This window comes from Aythya marila (genome assembly GCF_965140915.1).
Source record: "Aythya marila genome assembly, chromosome: 7".
In the NCBI taxonomy this organism is placed as follows: Eukaryota; Metazoa; Chordata; class Aves; order Anseriformes; family Anatidae; genus Aythya; species Aythya marila.
In genome coordinates, this window is record NC_139048.1 from 32896960 (window position 1) to 32917307 (window position 20348).

Sequence of the window (20348 nt, forward strand, 5' to 3'; positions counted from 1 at the left end):
CTCCCCCAGCTCTTTCCATCAATCCCCACCACGTTCCCAACATCATTTAAGTTTCTGAAGCAATTTCTTTTTTCTCTTTTTTTTTTTTTTTGTCCTTTTCTTTTTTTTTTTTTTTTTTAAGCAAACCATCTACCATATGTTCTCCCCTGAAAGGGGTAATTGTTAACAGATCATTAAAACACCGTGGCGAGTGCTCTGAGATTCCTTCCCTCGGTCTTACGCATTATCCCGTCTCTGTCACCCTTTCAATGCGGCTTTGAGGGCTCTGCTTTTCTAACTTCCTTCTCGGGGGAAGAAAAAAAAAATAAATGAAAGAGCCACTAAAGTGACCCTCTTCACAGCTCTCCTCCTTTCTTTTCAATGTCTTTTTCGACACCCAACAATAATCGGGGCCGGCGTGCCGCTGCCGCGGGGCTGGGGGCTGCGGGGCCACATCCTGCCCCACTCGGGGGGTGCCAGGGTTGAAAGGCAGCGCGAGGTGCAGCGCTGCTGGCCTCACCTTTCCCTTCTGGGAAATGGGTCTGCTCGCACCCCGTTTTCGTTACGTGGCTCAAAAGCTGCCTCCCGTCCATCCCCGTCCCTTTCTCCCCTGGAGTTTGTGGAGCTGGCCCCGGGAGGGCTGCGAGGAGCATCAGCAGGGGCAGGTGTGGTTGGTGCCACATTTCGGGCTGCTGTTTTGCTGCCAGAATGAGCCAGCAAAGCCACGGCCAGCCCCAAAGGCACGGGACTGAAAGTCATCTTCTGCAGGGCCAGGCTCCCCGTCAGCAAACAACAAGTGGTCGGGGAAGGAGAGGGGGATCCTTCAAGGCAGGACAGGGACGGGGCAGGACACCGAGTTTCCTGCAGGGCTCCAACAGCTGCATTTGCAGGTGGCTCTCAGCCCTGTCACGAGGCAGGACTTCAGCCCTTCCAGCTGCAAAGACAGAGCTGAGCACGGGACCGGGGGCAGCGGTTTCATCCCAAGTGTGAGCACAGAGCAGGGCTGAGCCAGCTGAGGGGCTGGATTTAATTTTAACAAGCCCGACACCTGCTGACAGCACTGGTGGGGAGGTGCCCCCTTCCCTCCCTGCACAGCCCCCTCCCCAGAAAGGTGTGAGGGCAAATGATGGAGACAAAACCGAAGCGGCCCCGTGTGCCCCCAGCGCGCTCCGGTGAGCCGAGGTCCATGGCATGGCAGAGCCTGAGGTGACAGCGGGGAGCTGGGGGGGGAAATAAAAATACAGATATTATTTCTTGTGCCATGACAGAGCCACACCGCTAGAGGGGGAAGCTAGAGGGCTTCCTCCCCCCAGCCAGAGCTGCAGCAATCGCGTATTTCATGGCAGAACATCACAAAAGCAGCGGTGCTGGGGTGGCGCAGGGCTGTGCCCAGCTGTAACAGCAGCGAGGAGCAATTCCCAAAGCCGGCCAGGGAGGCGTCCGCGAGGAGGAGTTCGTCCATAGCTGCGGAAAGCAGGGACCGAGTGGGATCAGTGATCTTCACTCTTTGTAAGACGGCAGCCCCAAGAGAACCCAGATTGTCTGGAAAAGCGTGGGGCTGCTGCGGTTTTCACGCACAGCCACATGCAGGATGAGACCAGGACAAGCGTGGGCTTCTTCAGAAGGAGGATGCTGGCAATCGGGTCAAAAACCCCATGCACCTAGCCCACGATGGCCCGGTAAACCCTACTCTCAAGTACCACGAAAGTGAACTTAAATGGTCCAAAATCGGGTACATCCCATGAATTTCCTTGCTAAAAGAGACCGGCTCACTGGCATCCCCCAGTATTTCCCCCATTCCATTTGCCATTTAAATCCCCCTAAATTTAACCCCAAACTTCTGTCACTTCGTGCTCTCCTGGGTATCTTGTCCTTCAAACATCCACAACACTTAAAAGACACCAGTAAAATAATAATAATAATAATAATAATAATAATAATAATAATAATAATAATTCCTTTCTCGTTCCCTCCTTCCAAATTCAGCAGAGCGCTCCTGTCACCCCAGCCCCAGGTGCTGCTCCCCTCTCGCTGAAGGCCAGGGCTCAGCTCTGCTTCTCCCCATTCCTGTTCCCAGCCCACTTCCCACAGCAGGCAAATTTGGGCTTCTGCACAGCCCCCTCACCCCTTCTTCCTCCCTTCCACCAGCAGCCAGCTTCATCCTTCCACCCTGCACCCTCCTTTTCTTTTCCCTCTTGCTTCATCCATAAATCCACCCTTACAAACAGCCTTGCTTCTCACCTTGCCAAGCTGTGTTACACAGGACAGAGAGCAGAAAAACGGAGCTGCCAAAGGCTCGGAGCAGCCAAACCCCCAACCAAACACTAGAGTGTGCTGTGTAGGAAATAACCTCACCGCGCTGCTGGGCACGGGGAGCCCCCTCTCACAACCAGCAGCCACCGTCATAGACAGCAAAGACTCGTGTTGGTCTTTTTTTGGCACCTGGCAAAGCGTGAAACCCCCTCAGAAATCCTTGGTGAAGGAAGGAGGCTCTGGTTTCTAGGCTGGAGACCAAAAAAAGAAAAAAAAATGATGAGGATATTAAGAAAAGCAGAAGACAAGCAGCAAGGAAGGAGTGACACGAAATATTTCTTCTTAGTGGAGTATCAGAAAAGAAGAGATTTACAAAAGCAGGATAGAAACCAAAAATGCTTTATTCTTACCATGTTTTTTTAGTTTTATTTTATTTGAAGGATCCCACCAGTTTGTGCCATGTTTCTCCTGCAGGTCTGGCTGAAAACCCTGCAGAGAATTGCTGAGGGCAAAGCGACACGAGCAGACCCCAGCACCCTGCCCTCGGTGTGGCTGCAGGAGGAAGGTGAGGCACAGCACAGAGCTTCAGCCACTTGCTCCAAACCCACGGGCAGGGCTGCAGCTGAGCCAGGAGCCCAGCTCGAGGTATTCCTCCCTCGAGACTCAGCGCCCGACAGACAGGCTCTACTTCGGTAAGAATGTAAACAACGTCTTTGTGTGTGTGTTTTGTTTTTTTAAAAAAAACTTATATTTTTTATTTTGACGAGAAGAATCAAATTCAGAAACATTTCAACACATACAACTCCAAAAGAAATCACCTAGTTAAATTACTAATGAGGAAAAATACAGTACATACAAGACTCAAACATCTCAGGAATTTATACCAACCCAGATAGCAATAAATTGCATTAAAGGTACATCAAGAATTACCTGATTAATTCCACACTGGCGTTTGCCCCATTATTAAAAGGCACAAAAGACTGAGCAATGAATGTCAGTAAATTGAGATTAGCATAAAAAACTATTCAAGGTGTTCAATATCCACCATTCATGTCAATAAGAAATCTGTCTTCTGCCTTGCAACAAGTAAGAAAATAAAGTTTGATGGGGCTAACATTTACATACCACACACCAAGGTACAAAAGCTCTTGATAGGAATCTAGCTTCGGATTTTCCCAGCATGAAGCCGTCCTGACCACGCATCACTCAGCAATCATTCAGAGAGATTTAATCGCCGACAAGACCGCCTTGGAGCGGGAGCTGTAACAGGGAGCATCGTTCCCACCCTCCAGGACACCAAAATCACGGCCCACCGTGGTCACAGCGGGCTGGGGCATCCCAGAAGGTCGGCGTCTCCAGGGCTCGCAGACAACCGAGGGGCCTCGCGATAGCTCCGCGCACACGGAGGGGCAGTAGAAATATTAAGACCGTGGGGCAGGGAGAATTCGGGCTCTGTTTTTGGTACTGCAGTTTCAAAAATACCAAAAAGGAGTTAGAGTTGATTAATTACACCCAGTGTCTGGAATAGCTACGAAGCCAGCACAACCCAGCAGAGGTCAGTGGGCTCCTGCCATCAGCCGGGGTAGCACATGCAGCAGCCCGAGGCAGCAAACTCAGGCTGGGATCTCTGCCACGTTTCTTCAAAGAGATTTTCGCTCAGCTTGTGTTCGCTGATGATGTCTTCCACTCGCGTTATGTAAAGCAGAGACAGCAACACCCCGAGGAACTGCAAAATAAAGGGACATCTCTGAGCAGGGGATCGCATGCCGCTTGTCTGGGCTTCTACAGCACGGCTTTCACAAATCACGCACACGTACATCAGGTTGATGGGTACGTACACAGTGTAAACACTGACAGAACCTCACGCTGATATTCTTCTCATAGGGATTTTGTGTATAGGGGAAAAAAATGAATCATGTTTGTGAATAGCTGATATAGTGAAATGTTTACCAGCCCTGTGCCTCGGAGCACTACAAAGTCCTAGAGGACCCAGATTGGGTGAGGACTTCAAAACTAACCCCAGAACCCCCCCACAAGCTGCAGTGGATTGCAGTAATTCTGCTAAATTACCAGATGCCGTCTCAGCTTATCAGTTATGCTACATTTAAATAAAAATTTAAATGAAATGTAGTAAATGGGACTTCACAGACCATGGTGACAAATCAGGCACTCCCCTTGCTGGGTAACACACCGGGCTCTCCTTACCTGGGGTAGCAATATGCCGAGCAGAATGCCAGCCATGATGCTGTAGTTGTCTAAAAACCAGATGAGCACTGCGTTCGTGCACCCTCGGACATATATGATGTGCTGAACACTCAGGCGCTGCAAAGTAACAGAGCAGACACTGAACCAGCAGCTGGCACAGGAGCAAGACACGGTAACACGCGGCGCTTCAGGGTTCAGTCACACTGGGTCTGACTCCTCCACGCCTCTTTAAACCTGCCGAGTTCAGTGGAGGCCTCCCCAGTGATCCTTTAGGCTGTTCCCTGGCTGTTCCACACCTGAGCAAGTTACTAAAAACAAAAAAGCCACCTTCTTTTGATACTACTTCCCCAAAAGAAATGCATCTGATTCTAATTTTAGACCACAGGGAAAGGATGGAAGTCTCCTTTTAGCTTTTACTTCTACTTCTACTTCTGAGTTGAAAGTACAGCAGTGGAAAAACATAAATTGCAGACAGAGAGCTTTGCAATAGCCTACAGCAAGGCCAGGAACAAGATGATTTAAGATCGAGCCCCACAGGCTGCCCTGCACTGTGGCCCCAACCCACTTGAGCCTGCAAAGAGCCCTAAGCAGATGAATTGGGTGAAGTTAAGCACGTGCTTAAGTGCTTTGTGCGTTAGGGGCAGGCTGGAGCGTTTAGGTTTTGGAGGCATAAGTCAGTGCGTCCAAAGGAAGGCAGGTCATGTGTGAGGATAACCAAGCGATAAGCCAAGCTACGACCCACCGGGCCAGCACTGCGGGGCACTGGCTCTGCCAAGCTGGGAGTGGGGAGCTGTGGCAGATCACATTACTGACTTCTGCACTTAATCACTCCATAATTAGCCCAACTGAGCCAGGGACCACTACTCCAGAGCCTCTGGGGTAATTTCCAAGGGGGAAAACCAAAGAAGGAGGCCACATCCAGCCCCCAGGGACGAGCAGGCTGGCTGCCAGCGCCGCCCGGGCAGTCCCTTTCCTCTTCCAGGAATCAGTTGTTTCCAAGTATTTTATATCCCAGTAATGGGTACTTTATTTCTAGGTCTTTAATCCTAAATTGGCTGCAAGGAAACCAATTTTAGTCATGCCACTGTTGAAAAGCACTGAAGTATCTTTCTTTATATTTGCTGTGCAGTTGCTGTAAGTGTGTGTGTGAGGGGGGTTGGAAAGAAATGCTTCATGCACATCAAACGAGAAATCATGGAAGGTGCAAAGAAGGGAAGATCCAACAAATCAAACAAGGTATTTTTATATATACCAAAGCTATTCCAGGTAAAATCAGGTTAGCAGCTGCTTTAACGTTTTGGTAGATTCAAGGGTGCAGAAGACAATTTTGTAAGTGACAAAAATGAATCCAGAAAAGCACAAAAAGCACCTTTACCGTCCCGTGGTGGATACGGGTTACTTTACCTCTTTGTCAATTGTTTTGTATCCACACATGGTGTTGACAATGTCTGTCTGAAAATAAAACAACCAATATAAGTACAGCAAAGCAAAAACCCAAAGGTCCCAACCACCCTGGGCTGTGCTGCAGCTCCGAGGCCATCCCGCAAGGTGAGCGTGTTGGGGTGGGTGATAATCTGTGCCAAAATCAGCCAGGGGGAAAAGGAAGAAAATGCTCCCTGGGGGAGAACCGAGAGTTTCTCCCAGTGCCCCCAGGGTCAGACTTGGAGCCCTAGGTGGTTTTAAAGAAATTAATACTGGTGGCATCTCATGAGGTGTCTGACCCCGATCCATCCAGCAAGAAGTGTGGTGTCAGAAACCAAAGCTAGCTTGGACGGACCTGCAAGCTGTTGCTATTTCCAGGGAACGAAGAGCCAGTTTTAATTGTAGGGCTTTAATAACTTCAGACACCATATTAAGAAAGGCAGGGATTAGGGCCATCATTCCATCAGGATGACAAGTTTAAACTTGGAAATGCCCCGGACCCAAATAACGTCCGATACTACAAACATTCTGTGAGCATTTTACGAGACCAAAGTCTGAATGTTTGCATTCATCGCAGATTACCAGACCATTTTCTGTGGTCTTTTAATATTTTACTTGGGTCCCGAAGCCTAAACAGCCTGCCAAGGCTAACAGGAAAATACTGTCCTGGACTTGCAAATCAACTAATTTAAAGCCCACTGGCATCAAACGAAGCCAAAAATTAGAATAAGTAAACGAGAATAAGGCAAAGCCAACTCTACTTTACGGCAATAGTCCCCCACGAAATTAAGACAAGATGTAGACAAGTTTTGTGTGTTGTTTTTTTTTAAAGAACCCAAGAAGCCAGGCTTTCTCTTGAACATGCAACTGGCAGGAAAACAAGGGGCAGGGCACACCTCAAGAAAACCCCTGCCCGTGTCCCAGGTGTGTCCCGAAGGCACGGCGAGGAGCCGTTCTTGGAAGCCAAGGTCGGCAGTACCAGGGGCATCGCCGTATTGCCGTGTTTGCTGCCAGAGACTTCCCATTCTCACAACACTTGAGCCTAACATAAACATGCAGGCCATTAGCAAAATATTTGACAACAAAGAACTTCATTGCATCACTGAATTTTAAACATGAGGCTTGCTAGGGAGACATTGTGGCCCAAGAAACTGTGCACAATGGAGATGAATGCACTAGAAACAGAAGTTTGTATGCTTCTGGGGACTCATTTTTATCTCAGCCACACTTGTGTAAGTCTTTATTAAAGACTTTGATTTGATAATAAATCCTTCAGATTGCCCCCAGCATAAGCATGATCAGAGCCTGGCTCGTCTTGCACAAGGCTTTTAAAAAGGATCAGAATCCAACCCTCCTACATTAACAGGAGTTTTCCATGACTATGAAGCGAATGAGTAATTACAAACCATATCTGTAGTTTTCCAGGACAGAAACCAGACTGTATTTGGAAGTGTTTGTCAAACATATAAGATTTATGCATCATCTTTTTTTTTTTTTTTTCTTTTTTTTTTCTTTTTTTAAGGCAGCTGGCCGTACAGCCGTGGTGTTCATGTCACCCTGCCCGATACACACCCGTGCTGCTCACATCTCTCCGACCATGGCACGGCACGCCAGTGGCTCCGTGGTCCTGCTCCCAGGTGCAGCAAAGCTACGAGCCCTAGCACATTGCAGTGTCTTGCTGAAGTCTATCTTTAGACAAGAAATTTTGGCGTGGTTCGGGGACTTCATGCCTCTCAGTTAACTTCGCTGAGCTTAACAGTTTGCAGACAACTCCCAGCTACTTCTCTGTTACAAAATCCATCAATGCACATAAAATAAGGGACATGAACATACCACAAACAGGACCTAATAGTTCCAAAAGTAACTTCCATGTAGCAGCAAGAGCCACTGCTTGTTACGGCACTTACCCTCATGGTACTGCTGCATTTCTACACGCATGAATTAACAAAGCGTTTAAAACAAGGCTTCATTTGAGAGATGTGAGATTCAGAAGAGCAAGCCCTGTAGCTGAGTCACCACTAAAAAGCCAGATTGCTCTTTACTGGTCATCTCTGTCTTCCTTTACCACCAACTGAGGGCAAAATCCTAAGCTCTCCTGCCAGCTCCATGCAGTTGTGGATGAGCGTGTATTATTTTCAGATACACCATTTCTCAAACACCTGAGACTTAAAACATAACTGTTTAGCTTTGGTTTCTGAGAATAAATCAAAGCTCAGTGCGTATTTAAACAGACTTCTTCTGACCCACAAGAACGTGTAAGCTTATGTGATAAACACCTTCGTGCTATACACATTTCTCAGCAATACCCAGCCAGATTACTGAGATCACTTACTGCATTTTTCTTTCTTTTTTTAATTAAACATTCGTGCTTGACAATGAAAGGACTGCGCCTAACAGGCACCAGTGGGCTATCCATCACTAGCTCTCCGTCAAAACGGGTACAGGAGACAAGCTGCCAGGTGCTCCCCGTGAAAAGGAGACGTGGATTTGCTTCTCCAAGATGTGCCGACGCCAGCAGAGGGCACGTTCGGGTGACACCTCTCCTCACTGCCAACTGCTGGCCCCCAGGGAGACGGGAACTCCAGCTCAATCCCTGCTTGTGGTCCCCTTCCAAGCAGGGCTATTTTACGTAGCCCTGGTCCAGCCAAGCCACCAGGTCAGAGGATGCTGCCCCTGGGCTCACCTTGTTTGTGACACAGCACGTGTAAGGCACTCCGCAGGCCAGCGGTCCTGGTGCCTCACAGCTGTGGTACACGTTTTTTGACCAGTCTCTGTAGTCCTCCCCACCGCAACACTTAAACTGGGAAAACGACACAAAAGACAAAGGAAAAGAGTCAGATCTTAAGAGCAGCTCTCCTAATAATGGGAGGAAAGAAAAAGAAAATAAGAAATAAAACAGTTTTAAGAGTACCAAGGAACACGGAAAAACGGAATTGCTAGGTAACTGCCATCAGAATGACATACGTAGACGTATTAATGAAGTATGGTTATATATGCAAATAAAATAAGTAAGAAAGGAAAAATATATTTCTGATCAGATCAAGCAACAAACCTTTAAACCTCCTGGATGTTTTCAGAATCAGCTGAGCTACAGGGATTGGCGAAAAGTGAAAAAGGAGTCTCTGGTCCCAGGGAGAAAAGTTGTTTAATAATGTATCTCATATAAAATCACATCCAAAAGAATGCTTTCATGTTCAGGACAAACAAAAAGGGCAGAAAGAGACCAAATTGGTATCCAAAATTTGTGAGAGTGTATTGGCCGAGGCCAGCATAACTCAGCATGGGCAATCAATTGAAGTGTTGCATCTCCAAAAGAAGCATCTCCAAGTGCTGACCACTACTTTACACCAGCCATCAGGTAGGGTGCAAGATGCTAGAGACTCACTCCTAAACAGCACAAACATTGCTCCTGCACCAAAGAAACACATCTGAAAAGAATTCAGGACATTCAGCATTCCTCTGTCGCTCATCAAGCTATTACACAAGGTGTCAGAGGAAAGCACCTGGTGCTAAGTTCCACCTCCAACCTTTTCCAGGTTGAAAAACTTTCTTTTCAGGTCTGGATATCATTGAAAAATGTTTTTACACTCACTTCAGCTCATCTACAGCTGTAATGCAGTCCTTCAAATTTTTAAGGATTTTGACATTTCTAAATGTCTCTAAAAGACAACAGTGTTGATACAAGGCATTAAAAAAATCACCAAAATATTTCAGGTATAATTTAGTTAGTAGAACTGAGAGCTGGCAAAAAAATACTGTAAGTTTACACCAGTTTAATAGAAACGTTCACTTCCTTTAAAACATAAAGTAAACAGCAGCAGTTTAGTTAATCACTAACATTTATATTCACTGCATATATATAAAATTTTGGGCAGTGCATGGAAACTTTAAAGCGTTATGAAGTATTATGACAAAATTTCCTCAGGATGGTTTGTTTTTGACAGACTTTCTGTGCTAACTTTGTTTTTTGAAGCAGGCTGCCATTTCCATAACGATGTCATAAAACATACATACCATTTACTAAGTTAACTTGTATTTTATTTTTTCTATTTGGCGTGGTCACTGGCATCACATGGGCTCTGTAAATGTTCACATTTCTGAACATTTTCTGCTTCTTCTATAGTCTCCAAACTGTAGGTCAGAACTCTTCAGTAAGCCAATAAACATTTCAACACAGCAGTGTGAAAAAAAAAGGCTATGAGTCAACTGCAAGTGCCATTAAGTAATGCTCAGCTGTGCCCAGCACAACTTCTGATTTTTAATTACAGGTATATATGCTTCCATGGGGATTTCATTTGAATAACCACCTTATTAAAGAGCTTGCTATGTGCCCTTGAGTGAAAATACAATTGGCCAGGTTAAAACAGCTTACCTGCCACCCAATTTCTTCTTATCCAGCGCTTCCCGTTAACTAGACATTGTTGAATGTCTTAGACCAGTTATCAGAAGCACTAAGAACAAGAACTTGGGTGGAATTTAAGCTGAATTTGTCCAAATCTGGCCATGGGGCCCACATAAGCTGAAACATTTGCAGGATCTGGCCTCGATCATCAGTCACACCTACCAAGGCGAGAGCTGTGCTTTGCCCTCCCTTCTTGCAGTGATTTAGGGAGCTTCAGACGCCAGCTGGGACACTGGAGGAGCCCTGCCCACAGCCACACCATAACAGATGACACACGAGACCTTGTCAATATGAATTTGATTACAACATCACTGGAAAAACTTAACGCTGTCACTGAGGACCCACCACATCTTGGCATTGGTTGGAACTGGGTTAGTCCCAGGAAAAAAAAAAAAAAAAAAAAAAAAAAAAAAAAAAAAAAAAAAAAAAAAAAAAACAACAAGCAAACCTGTTTCTGAACTGAATCCATGATGTTCTTGAAGTCCAAATCATCGTAGTAATTCTCAATTCCTCTTCTAATATTATCATTCAAAAATTTGATTGTCTGGAACGCAAAAATAAAACATGATTCACCCGTTAGAAATGATGAAACTTAAAGAACAGGTTTAAGTCCCAAGTGTACCTGACAAGCAGAAAAGAATAGCCTTTTTTATTTGTATTTAAATAAAAATAATAATAAAAAAAAAGGTTATCACTTCAGCAATTACAACAACAAGGTATTCTGCAGGACTATCCTAACTATCAAAGAACAACAGCAAACATCAGCTACTCTTGTGCCATCTTTAATTACCATCTCATTTAAACTGGACTTCTTAAGATACACTTTGTCCTCTCATCAGGCTCAGGAGGAGCAGTGAACAGCCAGCTCAGCTCTAAATAATTCATATACCTGCATCACAGCACTGCAACTACTGCTTTAGCTGTAAGGGGCAGAAACATTGATATTACACAATGGTTTTCAGTCCAAATCACAGCTGAAATAAACAAAGGTACCAAATGGACGTGAAGAAAAAGGACAAGCAGGGCCCTGTGAAACCCAGTCGTAACACATTCAAACAGTGCTCGTGCAGTTTGCCAGACGGGCAAGCTGCACACAAGCACACAAACACCAACAACCTTGTAAATACAAGCCACTGAAAGGTATTTCTTAGAACAAGCATGACTCAAAGAAAAGAAATAGACTGTCCCAGCTCTGAGAAGGAAACAGAGAAAGAAATGGAAAAAACCAATGGGACGTGTAAAACAATCAGTATTTAAATGGATGCTCTTAGTGTAATCATTTATTAAATACTTCCTTCTCCTCCCCATCCTAACCCCAACTTGTCCATTAACCTCATAAACCAAACAAAAAGCCCTATCCCCTGCACACAGCTGCCCTGCTCAGCCAGCCAGTAATCGCATCAGGAAACCGCTCAACATGCAGAAAACCAACAATACTCTGTCTGTGTGTGGGAGTCAATAGCTATTCTCCCTCACCCTCTCAGAAATACCACAGTTGGTATTTACTTAATTTTCGGACAACCAAACTCTCTGTGTCCCGTGATGCCCCCTCCTACACTGCTGAGGCTGATCTGCTCCGTTCAGATGAGCCGGGTGCTCCCACCAAAACTCACAAGAATATTTTAAAACCCTTCTAACAGAAAAATAAATACTCTGCTGCTTTCCATTAGAAAAATAAAGGTTTAAATATATATATATATGTAGTTACAGTGAGCTTGTAAATGGCATGGTCTCCTACAGAAATGAGTTATGTTGCTCATGGATGTGGGCAGGGAAGAGGTGTCCTTTATGCAAGGTAAAACATTTTGGCCAGTAAAAAGTAACTTAGTTTCCAAATCCAGCTGGAAACTCCCTGAAAGAGCAATCTGAGACACAGGAGGAAAACTAGAAGAAAGCATGTTGTAATGCATTAAAAGCTGGAAACTCGTTTTGCCTGTATTTAGTTAGCAGATTAAGTTAACAGATTTTCTCCAGATTCTTTAATCTGGAACTAATTTCCAGAACTGATGACCAGTTCCACCCTTCCCTACCCTGACAGGCCCTGAGAAGCCCGGACTTGCCTTCAGGCTCCCGTCAGCTAGTGCTTGGGTGACAAATGTAGTACCTTGTATGTGCTCAGTAGCACAGCCACAACTTCATGTGCCAACACTGGTGAGTGAAGTCTCAGCTCACGCTGCTCACCTGGTTTCTGAAGATCAATGCCACAACTCCACCCGTCAGCTCAATCAGCAAACAGAGACCAAGGATGTACATGAACTGCAGGAGAACAACAGCAAGTGAGATCTTAGGCAGAACAAATCACAATTACTCTTTCGGTTACTCTCCTTAAAGTCTATAGCATTCAGTTGCCAGCATACCTGGCTTTCTGGAAACGAGATGTCTGTAAAGAAAATAGCATTTGTTGTTGTTCTTATAAAAATTGCTTATGTCACAAGAAAGACTTTCTTCCTCACTTGAGTGATTCTATTTTTTTTTTTTTTCCCAACTGGCAACATTATTTTACGGCTCTGAATGCAATCCAAACCTATAGATGCATTTATCATGCCAGGACACTTCTCCCTATAAGAGCAGCCTGGTCCATCACAAAGTACATACCTGAACTGCTACAAAACACACAGAACGTTGGGTTTTGACACTTCCAACAAAGATGGCACGTGGCTGTTTTCATTTTTTGAGTAAAGCAGTGTTTTAAAATAATCCAAACCATTTTATATTCATTTGCCAGTGTTAAATCAAAGCCAGATTCTGGCCTCGGTACATTTCAGTGTATCGTTTCAGAGTGAAGCCAACGACTTGACCACAGAGCCTGCAATGTGAACACTTGCTGTGCTCCACGGTAAGAAGAATGGTGTCAGCTAGCTATTTATTTACTTGTGTCCTCTGAAGCCAGGACCATGTGTAAAACCACGTATATACATACATATTCCAACACACATTGGCACACAGCCACAACATAGGTATCTGCGACTACTTACCACAGCACATCCAACACATGAATATGAAAAAAAAAAAAATGAAGAAATCCATAGCAACCCCATCAAATAACTGAAACGTGCCAGTACTTGAAATGTTTTTCCCATCCAGAGGATCCTCTAGGTATAAAAGATCTGTTATGTGAATTTAGGTCCGCTTCTTAACAGCGAAATTCACCAGGAAAGAAGTTTTATGATCCCTGATCTGAAAATAATCTTCAACACTCTTAGGGCCTGGTTACCCTCAGGAGGAGGAGGTTGTTCCCATTCCGTGTAATTTAGATGGACACCCAGAAACACCACGGGTGCCCCTGCTGTTCTGCTCACTAACGAGCTCTCTAACGAAGCCGGTGACTTCTGCTGCAGCCCTCCCTGTTGCAAAACCCTGGGCAGCTGCAGGACCTGTCTCTGCACTGCTCGCTCCACCCCAGCGTGCGGGTTTAATGCCTGGCCCATCGATACCTGGAATGGGTGTCATGAATTTACTGGACAGATGGACATCTTGTTGTCTTTTCCTGCGAAATATGGAATCAGTCTGAGAAACAGACAGCGGGGAGCTTGTTTGTTTAAGTGCCCTACCAGACTTTCTACCACAACACGAACAGAAAATGCCCTTGGCATCAGATGGGGAAATAAAACCAGGCTGAGAGTTGAGGAAACCGCTCCCAGCTCAGGACAGACTCTCAGCCATTTCTCTTTCCCTTTCGGGATGACAGCACAATGCCTCTTCAGCCAGGTTCCCACATAATTCCAAAATTCACAATTTCCTCTTGCTTTGGCCTAGGTAGCATACTACGTATTTAGCATTTCTTCAGAAATGTGCTATTTGCAGGCACTGGAGATCACAGCTGTGTCCATTTCACTCCTCCCCCAGGACAGACCCCTGCCTCTAAGCCCAAGGAAAGCCCCGCTGCCCTACACAGCTCCCTAACAAGTCCCATTTCTCCATCCTCCCCCTGATTTCACACCCCAGATGAAGGCAGCCAGACCTCAGCCACCTGACCCACGTCAGCCCTGCAGCTTCTCTCTCTCATGGCTTCCTGCGGGTCGAAAGGAGAAGCTTTTAGAAGAACCACCAGCGACCACAACTAACCTCTGCGCTTTGTGCCTTCCCTGTCTGCTCACAGTACAGGCGTATGGCTTCATATCTTTAAGAAATTCCCTGCACTCAGAAGTTGCAGCCAGACTCGGTGGGCTTTTAGGCCGAGTGGCAGTGCTAATTCCTCCAGTCCAGCAGTTCCTCCGCAGCAGGACACGTACTTATGGCATTACCAGACCAGAAACAGAGCGGGTGCCGTGGTGCCAGGCTAACGTCAAAGGCTATGTCAACAGTTGAGTTTGCACAACATCCACGGGGACAGATAATAATTCACACTCCTGCTTGTTTTCCATAAAACCCTTGACAGTCCCAAACCTGCTTTTCTCAGAGGCAGGCCCTGACCCCGTCGTATCACTGGACAGATGAAATGTTTCTGCTCCCTGATGCAGCTTGCAGCATTTTCAGATGGGGTACTCTAGGGGCACTCCCACCCTGTCTGCTGCAAGCCTGCAGACCCCTTCTGTGCACTGACAGCACCCCCTGACAGCTCTGGCTCCGTGGTTTAGGTGATGTTTAATCTCTTAATCCTTCTGCCATTTACTATTTTACCTCCAGTACTCGTCCTAGTTCCCCTACACAGCCACCTCCTGCCTTGATTCCACTCCACTTTCAACAAAGTCCCAACTGGATACATTTTAAAGACAGCAAATTAATCATCGGGAGGAATCAAAGCCCACCCATGAAATAAAACATGCCCTAGGAGCAGGCTATCCCAAAACTGTGATTCCCCAATCTTCTGAACTTTTGTCTGCTTTGGACTGCTTTTATCCATCAGTGTCTCCAAGTGGTGATGGGGGAACCCATGGAGCAGTGAAAACTGCTTCCTACACGAGGCGCTTTGGGTCACAAGACATCTACAGACAACAGCCAGGGGACCAAACAAACTCCAGAATATTTTTCAGTGCAGCATAGATAGGGCTACAGGTTTAAATTCATGTGGCACTAAAAGGAAAAGCAATAAGCTTTTAATATTATTAAGAAAAACGAACAAAAAACCACCACTCACCGCTTGAAGAAGGCATAAATTGTCTCTTAGAGAAGCCACTACGCCCACTAAAGACACAATGAACATTATAACGCCCAGAAGTATTAAAATAATTGCTGGGGCTAGGAAGGCACTTTCCAGCGTTTTGTACTTCTGTCTTTCAACTTCTGCATAAATCCCAACTGCAAGGACAAGGCCTCCGATCACCTGGAAGAAAAAAAAAACAAAACAAAACACGGATGTTAAGCTTTTTCCCAGTAAACACAGAGATGACATTTTATGAATACACACCAACCTGTGACTACTCACTTCAGAATTAATTATAGCCTGTGATACACTTAAATCAGAAGTTTGAATTAAAAATAAAAATAAAAAATCTCAAAGTCTGAAGCAGAAAAAAGCTGGGTTAGCAGAACCTGAGATTTGTTCATTTCCAAAAATATGTATATTTAATAACATTTTAATAGTCTGGAATTCAAGCAGTTACGTATGCTTCAATGTGTTTAAAATGCAATTTATTACTCATCTGACATCACATCTATTAACTCACACTACCAAATGGCATGGCATTACTTCTCCTCCTTCGCGTGTCTTTCTTCCCCGCCTGTGTATGCAGATAGATACACATGCCCCTAAAACGTCCTAATTCCTAGCCAGTCTGCAACCAACAGCTCGTATGTCCCTTTGTTTCGCTACCCAGCCCAGCTCCTGGTGTATTTAGGGTCACTACACACGGCCAGGTGTATCCTGCATCCCCAGTCCTCTTGCCGTCATGGGAAACAGGCCCAAATAAAGGGAAAAACGTCGTGTTTGGGATGAGGTCACCTTCCCGAGCAACTACGGGACAGAGCTGGCAAGCGAAGCGAGAAATGATGCATTTTGTATAACAATTTAAAGGTATTCCAATCAAAATAATTATGGCTAAGTCAGAATCATTTGGTATTAATCCCATGGCATGCTGCAAATTGATATAAATGATGCCGAACTTGGGGGAAAAAAAAAAGAAAAGAAAAAAAAAAAAAAAAGACAAGTCCACAGTACTCAATCCACAATCCTCAGGGAAATCCCACAAAGCCCCGAGCATCAAATCCATCATTTTGGCAACCAGATAAATAAGAGCCACCTCTCCTGCCCTGACTTCACTGCAAGCTCTGCGAGCCTGCTGCCCGTGCGCAGACGGTCGGTAATTACACAAGGCTTTTCGATACGACACAGAAAATCCCAGCCCCAGCCCTGGGCAGACACACAAGTTGCTCAGCTGCAAGATCGTGAGCCCAACAGTCAAAATATTTTTTCTTTATTAAGTGTTTTTAAATAAATAACTTACTGGAAATACTTGATTTTCTAGAGAAGAATAAACCCAAAGGGCACTATGTGAGGAATGCCACCATTATCATTTAAAAAAAAAAATCTCCAAAGGGTTTTCACCTATAAAAATAGGTGTATGGGAGTAAGTTAAAAAGCAACTTAAAATTTAACACAGCCAAATTCAAAGCAACTCCTCCCCTGACAAATTTAGAAGCTGTAAGATTATGGATGACACAGCGGACAAACAGCAGGTACACACATTTACCCTTTCTAGGATTTGACCTTTTCTGCTGTAAAACTTAATCGGGTATTACATTACTACAGGGGCACTTGGCAGTGTTAGCTAGAATCTGTACAAAATTGGAACGACTGAGTAATAAATTACAAAATATTATTCAAGCGGAAAACAATATGAACAACTTATCTTGAAATCTTTAATGTAGAAATATCAGTTGAGGAAGAGTCTCAGAAGCATACAAAAATAACCAGAGAATTTAAAACTTGCCAAATCCCTTTGCTTCACACCGAAACACCACGCTGGTAGTGCTCTGCTGAAATGCAGGCACCCAACAGCAACACAAGGAGAAACTGAAATTAATTCAATTCCGCAGACCTTTGGGCCAACAAAACACTCCACTAAAACAAGAGACCGGCGCAGGAGTTTGATTAAAACTCTAATATTACTACTATTTTTTTTAAGTGAAAGTAAAACCCCAATCCCCTCATGTCCAGACCACATTTACCTGCTAGGCAAGCAGCAGGGAATGCAACGTACAGACAAGCCCTGACCCAAGCCCCTAAAGATCTGACTTGCAGCAGTGGGTTGTTCCGAGGCTGGCGCTTTGTATGGAAATATCTATTTCTTAGCTGTAGTTTTCTAATCAAAATATTCTGACTAAATATGATCTTTAAGGATTCAGGCGCCTGTGAGCAGGAATACAAGATGCATTCACACTTCAAGAGCTTTATACGGAGCCAGAGATGTTTATGTACGTGTATCTTCACCCCTGCCATCTGTCTTTGCCCAGACACCCTCCAAGACCACCTTTAGCACATTAAGTGTACAAAATCTTCAGTCCTGCCTGTTGTTTTCTGCAACTAGCTTGGCAAAAAAAATAATAATAATAATATATATATATATGTATATATATATATATATATATATATATATATACACACCCCAAATGCCCCATTTCCTTCTCTCAGCCCCACCTGCTGCTGTCCTAAGGCTCAAGGTGGACAACGTCAGACCCTAGAAAAATCACAGGATTAAAGGTATCTCACGAGCCTCGAGGGCTAACAGAGGCCTCCCATCGCTCCTCTGCTCCCCACCAAGCTCTGCAGAGCTGCTCGGTGTGCAGACGTCGGCACTTCACCAGGAGAGGAACCCAAAAACTCGGTGTGATACAGCTGCCTCGAGCGATTCTGAAATAAGTTCTGCAAACCATGACCTGCAGAGAGGAGGAAGGCTTCGAGCTGCATTCGTCAGCATCGCTGTTAACCTCTGGGTAAAAGCACCAGCTGATGGGTACAAGACTCAGCTAAAAACTATTACTGGGGGGAAAAAAACACCTAATTACACAATTAAAATCCTCATTCCTCACAATTTATGCTTTAATAATCTTGTGGGTTTTAAAGTAAAACCTTTTCACCCTTTCCCACACCACTGTGCTGACTCAGTGGGAACTTCACCCCACAGGTGCTGCCTCGCCAGGAGCGCTCTCCCTTCCTGTGACCAGAGGTGGAAACACAACGTTTACGTCAGTGGCCACAAACACACCGCCTGTTTACATCCTGCATCCTTCCCAACAGCTCTGAATCCAGAAGCTCAGGCTGCGTCCACAGGAAAAATCGACCGGCCTTGACTCACAGCCAGCGAGCATCCAGCCCCCTGCAAACACCAGGGGCTTTCCCAGGTGCGGAAGTTGCTTTCCCAAGAGGAAAGAAAAGCTTTTATTTCCTAGCTGCTGCTTTTAACCCCATGTTTACAGCATGAGCTCACCAGCCCACACAGCAAGAGCACCCTCTGTGTAAAAGGCTGGATGCTGCTGGCAAAGACTGGGCTCCCACCCTGTGCCGGGAGAGCACTGGGGTGACACCCATGTTATCAACAGGCTCTGGGTGGCACCGGCAGGCACCCAGGTGACACCAGCGGGCAGGGCAGCGACGGGCACGTACCAATATCTGTCATCTGATGCTGTCACGCTGACCTGCTTCAGATCCCTGGGATTTTAGGGAACGCCAGCAGCCGCCGTGCTGGGGAAACGGAAGCATTCAGCTGCACAGGGACCCGGGCGTAGAAAATCCGGAGCAAACAACCATGAGCAGTAAATGAAACCCTCACACTGCTGAAAGGGGCTTTGTTCCAGGCAGCCGCTCAGCAAAACGTGACAGCGGTGTCCTTTTTGTGCTGGCAGAGGGATTTTTGCAGCCTGGGGGCCGAAGGGAGGCACGGAGCAGGCAGCGTGCACCTTCCTTCTCGGGGAGCATGCAAAACCGGGTGTGAAACCAGCACAACAAACCTGCCTTCCTTCCCCAAAAATCGCACCCACACAATAACCGAGCAATGCGGGAAGCCTCCACAGTCGAAAATAAGGGGGTTCCTTTTGTTTGCTTGTTTGTTATCAGAGATAAAACCACTAGAAGGCATCCGGGATCCCCCAGGAGCCGAGCTACACCCGAAGCACCTGGCTTTTGGATTTTCATTCATTCCTCAGCTCGCAGCCTTAAAGAGGCACCCGTGAATCCGAAACCACCCTCCCACGCCTTTATCCTCCAAGGCGGAGACAAAAAGAAACCTGCTGGAGCGCCTGGCACACCGACACAGCCCGCAGCCCCAAAAGGCACCCTTTAAAAGAAAACATGCGGGCTTCACCTGACAACCTGCATGAGCTTCGCAGCACGGCTTCCCCTAAAGCTCGGGGGAGAAATCGCCCCTTTACACCGCCAGATGAGGGCAGAGGCTTTACTCCTCCATCTCACGCGGGGAAGAAGCAGCAGCAACACGCCTGACACCCCGGCACCCCCAGCTCACCCAGAAGGCGGTGGAGTAGGCGATGAGGGTGAACTTGAGGCAGAGGTAGGACAGCCGCTGGCAGTAGCGCGCTTGCTCCGCGTCCCCCGTCGCCATCCTCGCAGCACCTGTCACTGCCGCCCTTCCCTTCCTTTCCCTGATCCTTTTTTCCTTTCCCTTCCCTCCCCAGCCCGGCAGGGAGCGGCCCCGCTGCTGCTTCCGCCCCCAGGGACGCGGGGAGCGTGTTCGTGGGACGGGCTTCGTCAACCTCCAAGGGCAAAGGAGAAAATAAAAGTGTGGCGAGCACAAGGAGGCGTCCCCAGAGCGCTCGCCGGCTGGGTTCCCTCTGCTTTCCCCCCCCAGCAGGGCCCTTCAGACAACAACACGGCCGTGGGGATGTCCAGTGATGGCTCCGGCTCGCTGCCGTCAGCGTTCACGCTCTGTTTGCCACCGCCGGGGCTCGGGGAGCTGCCAGGGCTGCGTGTGGGTCAGGTTTGCTTGGGGGCAGTGAGAACACACCCGTCTGTTGTTAACATCTGGAAAAAAACCACCAGCAGCAGCCCCTCACCGCCGGCTGACAGGCAGGGGATGCGGGAAAGCTGCGGAGCGACGCCGCGGTTGGGTGTGCCCCCACAGAATACAGTACTTTTGACTATTTATCTTCTAAAACATCAACAACTTCAACCTTTGCACAAAGCTGCAGATGTCCC

General features: G+C 46.4%; 1 protein-coding gene across 2 annotated transcripts; it reads right to left on the bottom strand.

The window, feature by feature from the left end:
• Positions 1 to 2908: 2908 nt before the first annotated feature.
• On the bottom strand, positions 2909 to 20292 carry TSPAN15 (tetraspanin 15). Of its 2 annotated transcripts, none has more exons than XM_082765025.1 (8): positions 15868 to 15954; positions 15339 to 15524; positions 12443 to 12517; positions 10710 to 10805; positions 8543 to 8659; positions 5842 to 5889; positions 4438 to 4554; positions 2909 to 3958 (listed from the first exon to the last, which is right to left on the bottom strand). In XM_082765025.1, the coding sequence occupies exons 1-8, from the start codon at positions 15943 to 15945 to the stop codon at positions 3806 to 3808; spliced, it is 870 nt and encodes a 289-aa protein (XP_082621151.1). In that variant the 5' UTR covers positions 15946 to 15954; the 3' UTR covers positions 2909 to 3805. The 2 variants fall into 2 exon arrangements, with proteins under 2 accessions (XP_082621151.1, XP_082621150.1); XM_082765024.1 differs by lacking the exon at positions 15868 to 15954 and adding an exon at positions 19660 to 20292 and having other exon boundaries at positions 2912 to 3958.
• Between the last annotated feature and the right edge of the window lie 56 nt (positions 20293 to 20348).

Bases quoted from the DNA above. Each gene is read 5' to 3' on its own strand.
- TSPAN15 (XM_082765024.1), bottom strand. From the start codon at position 19,755: ATGGCGACGGGGGACGCGGAGCAAGCGCGCTACTGCCAGCGGCTGTCC. The intron at 10,806-12,442 runs GTGAGCAGCGTG...TTTGCGTTCCAG, and splicing joins CATTGATCTTCAGAAACCAG to ACAATCAAATTTTTGAATGA. The intron at 3,959-4,437 runs GTAAGGAGAGCC...TTTATTTTGCAG, and splicing joins TCGGCATATTGCTACCCCAG to TTCCTCGGGGTGTTGCTGTC.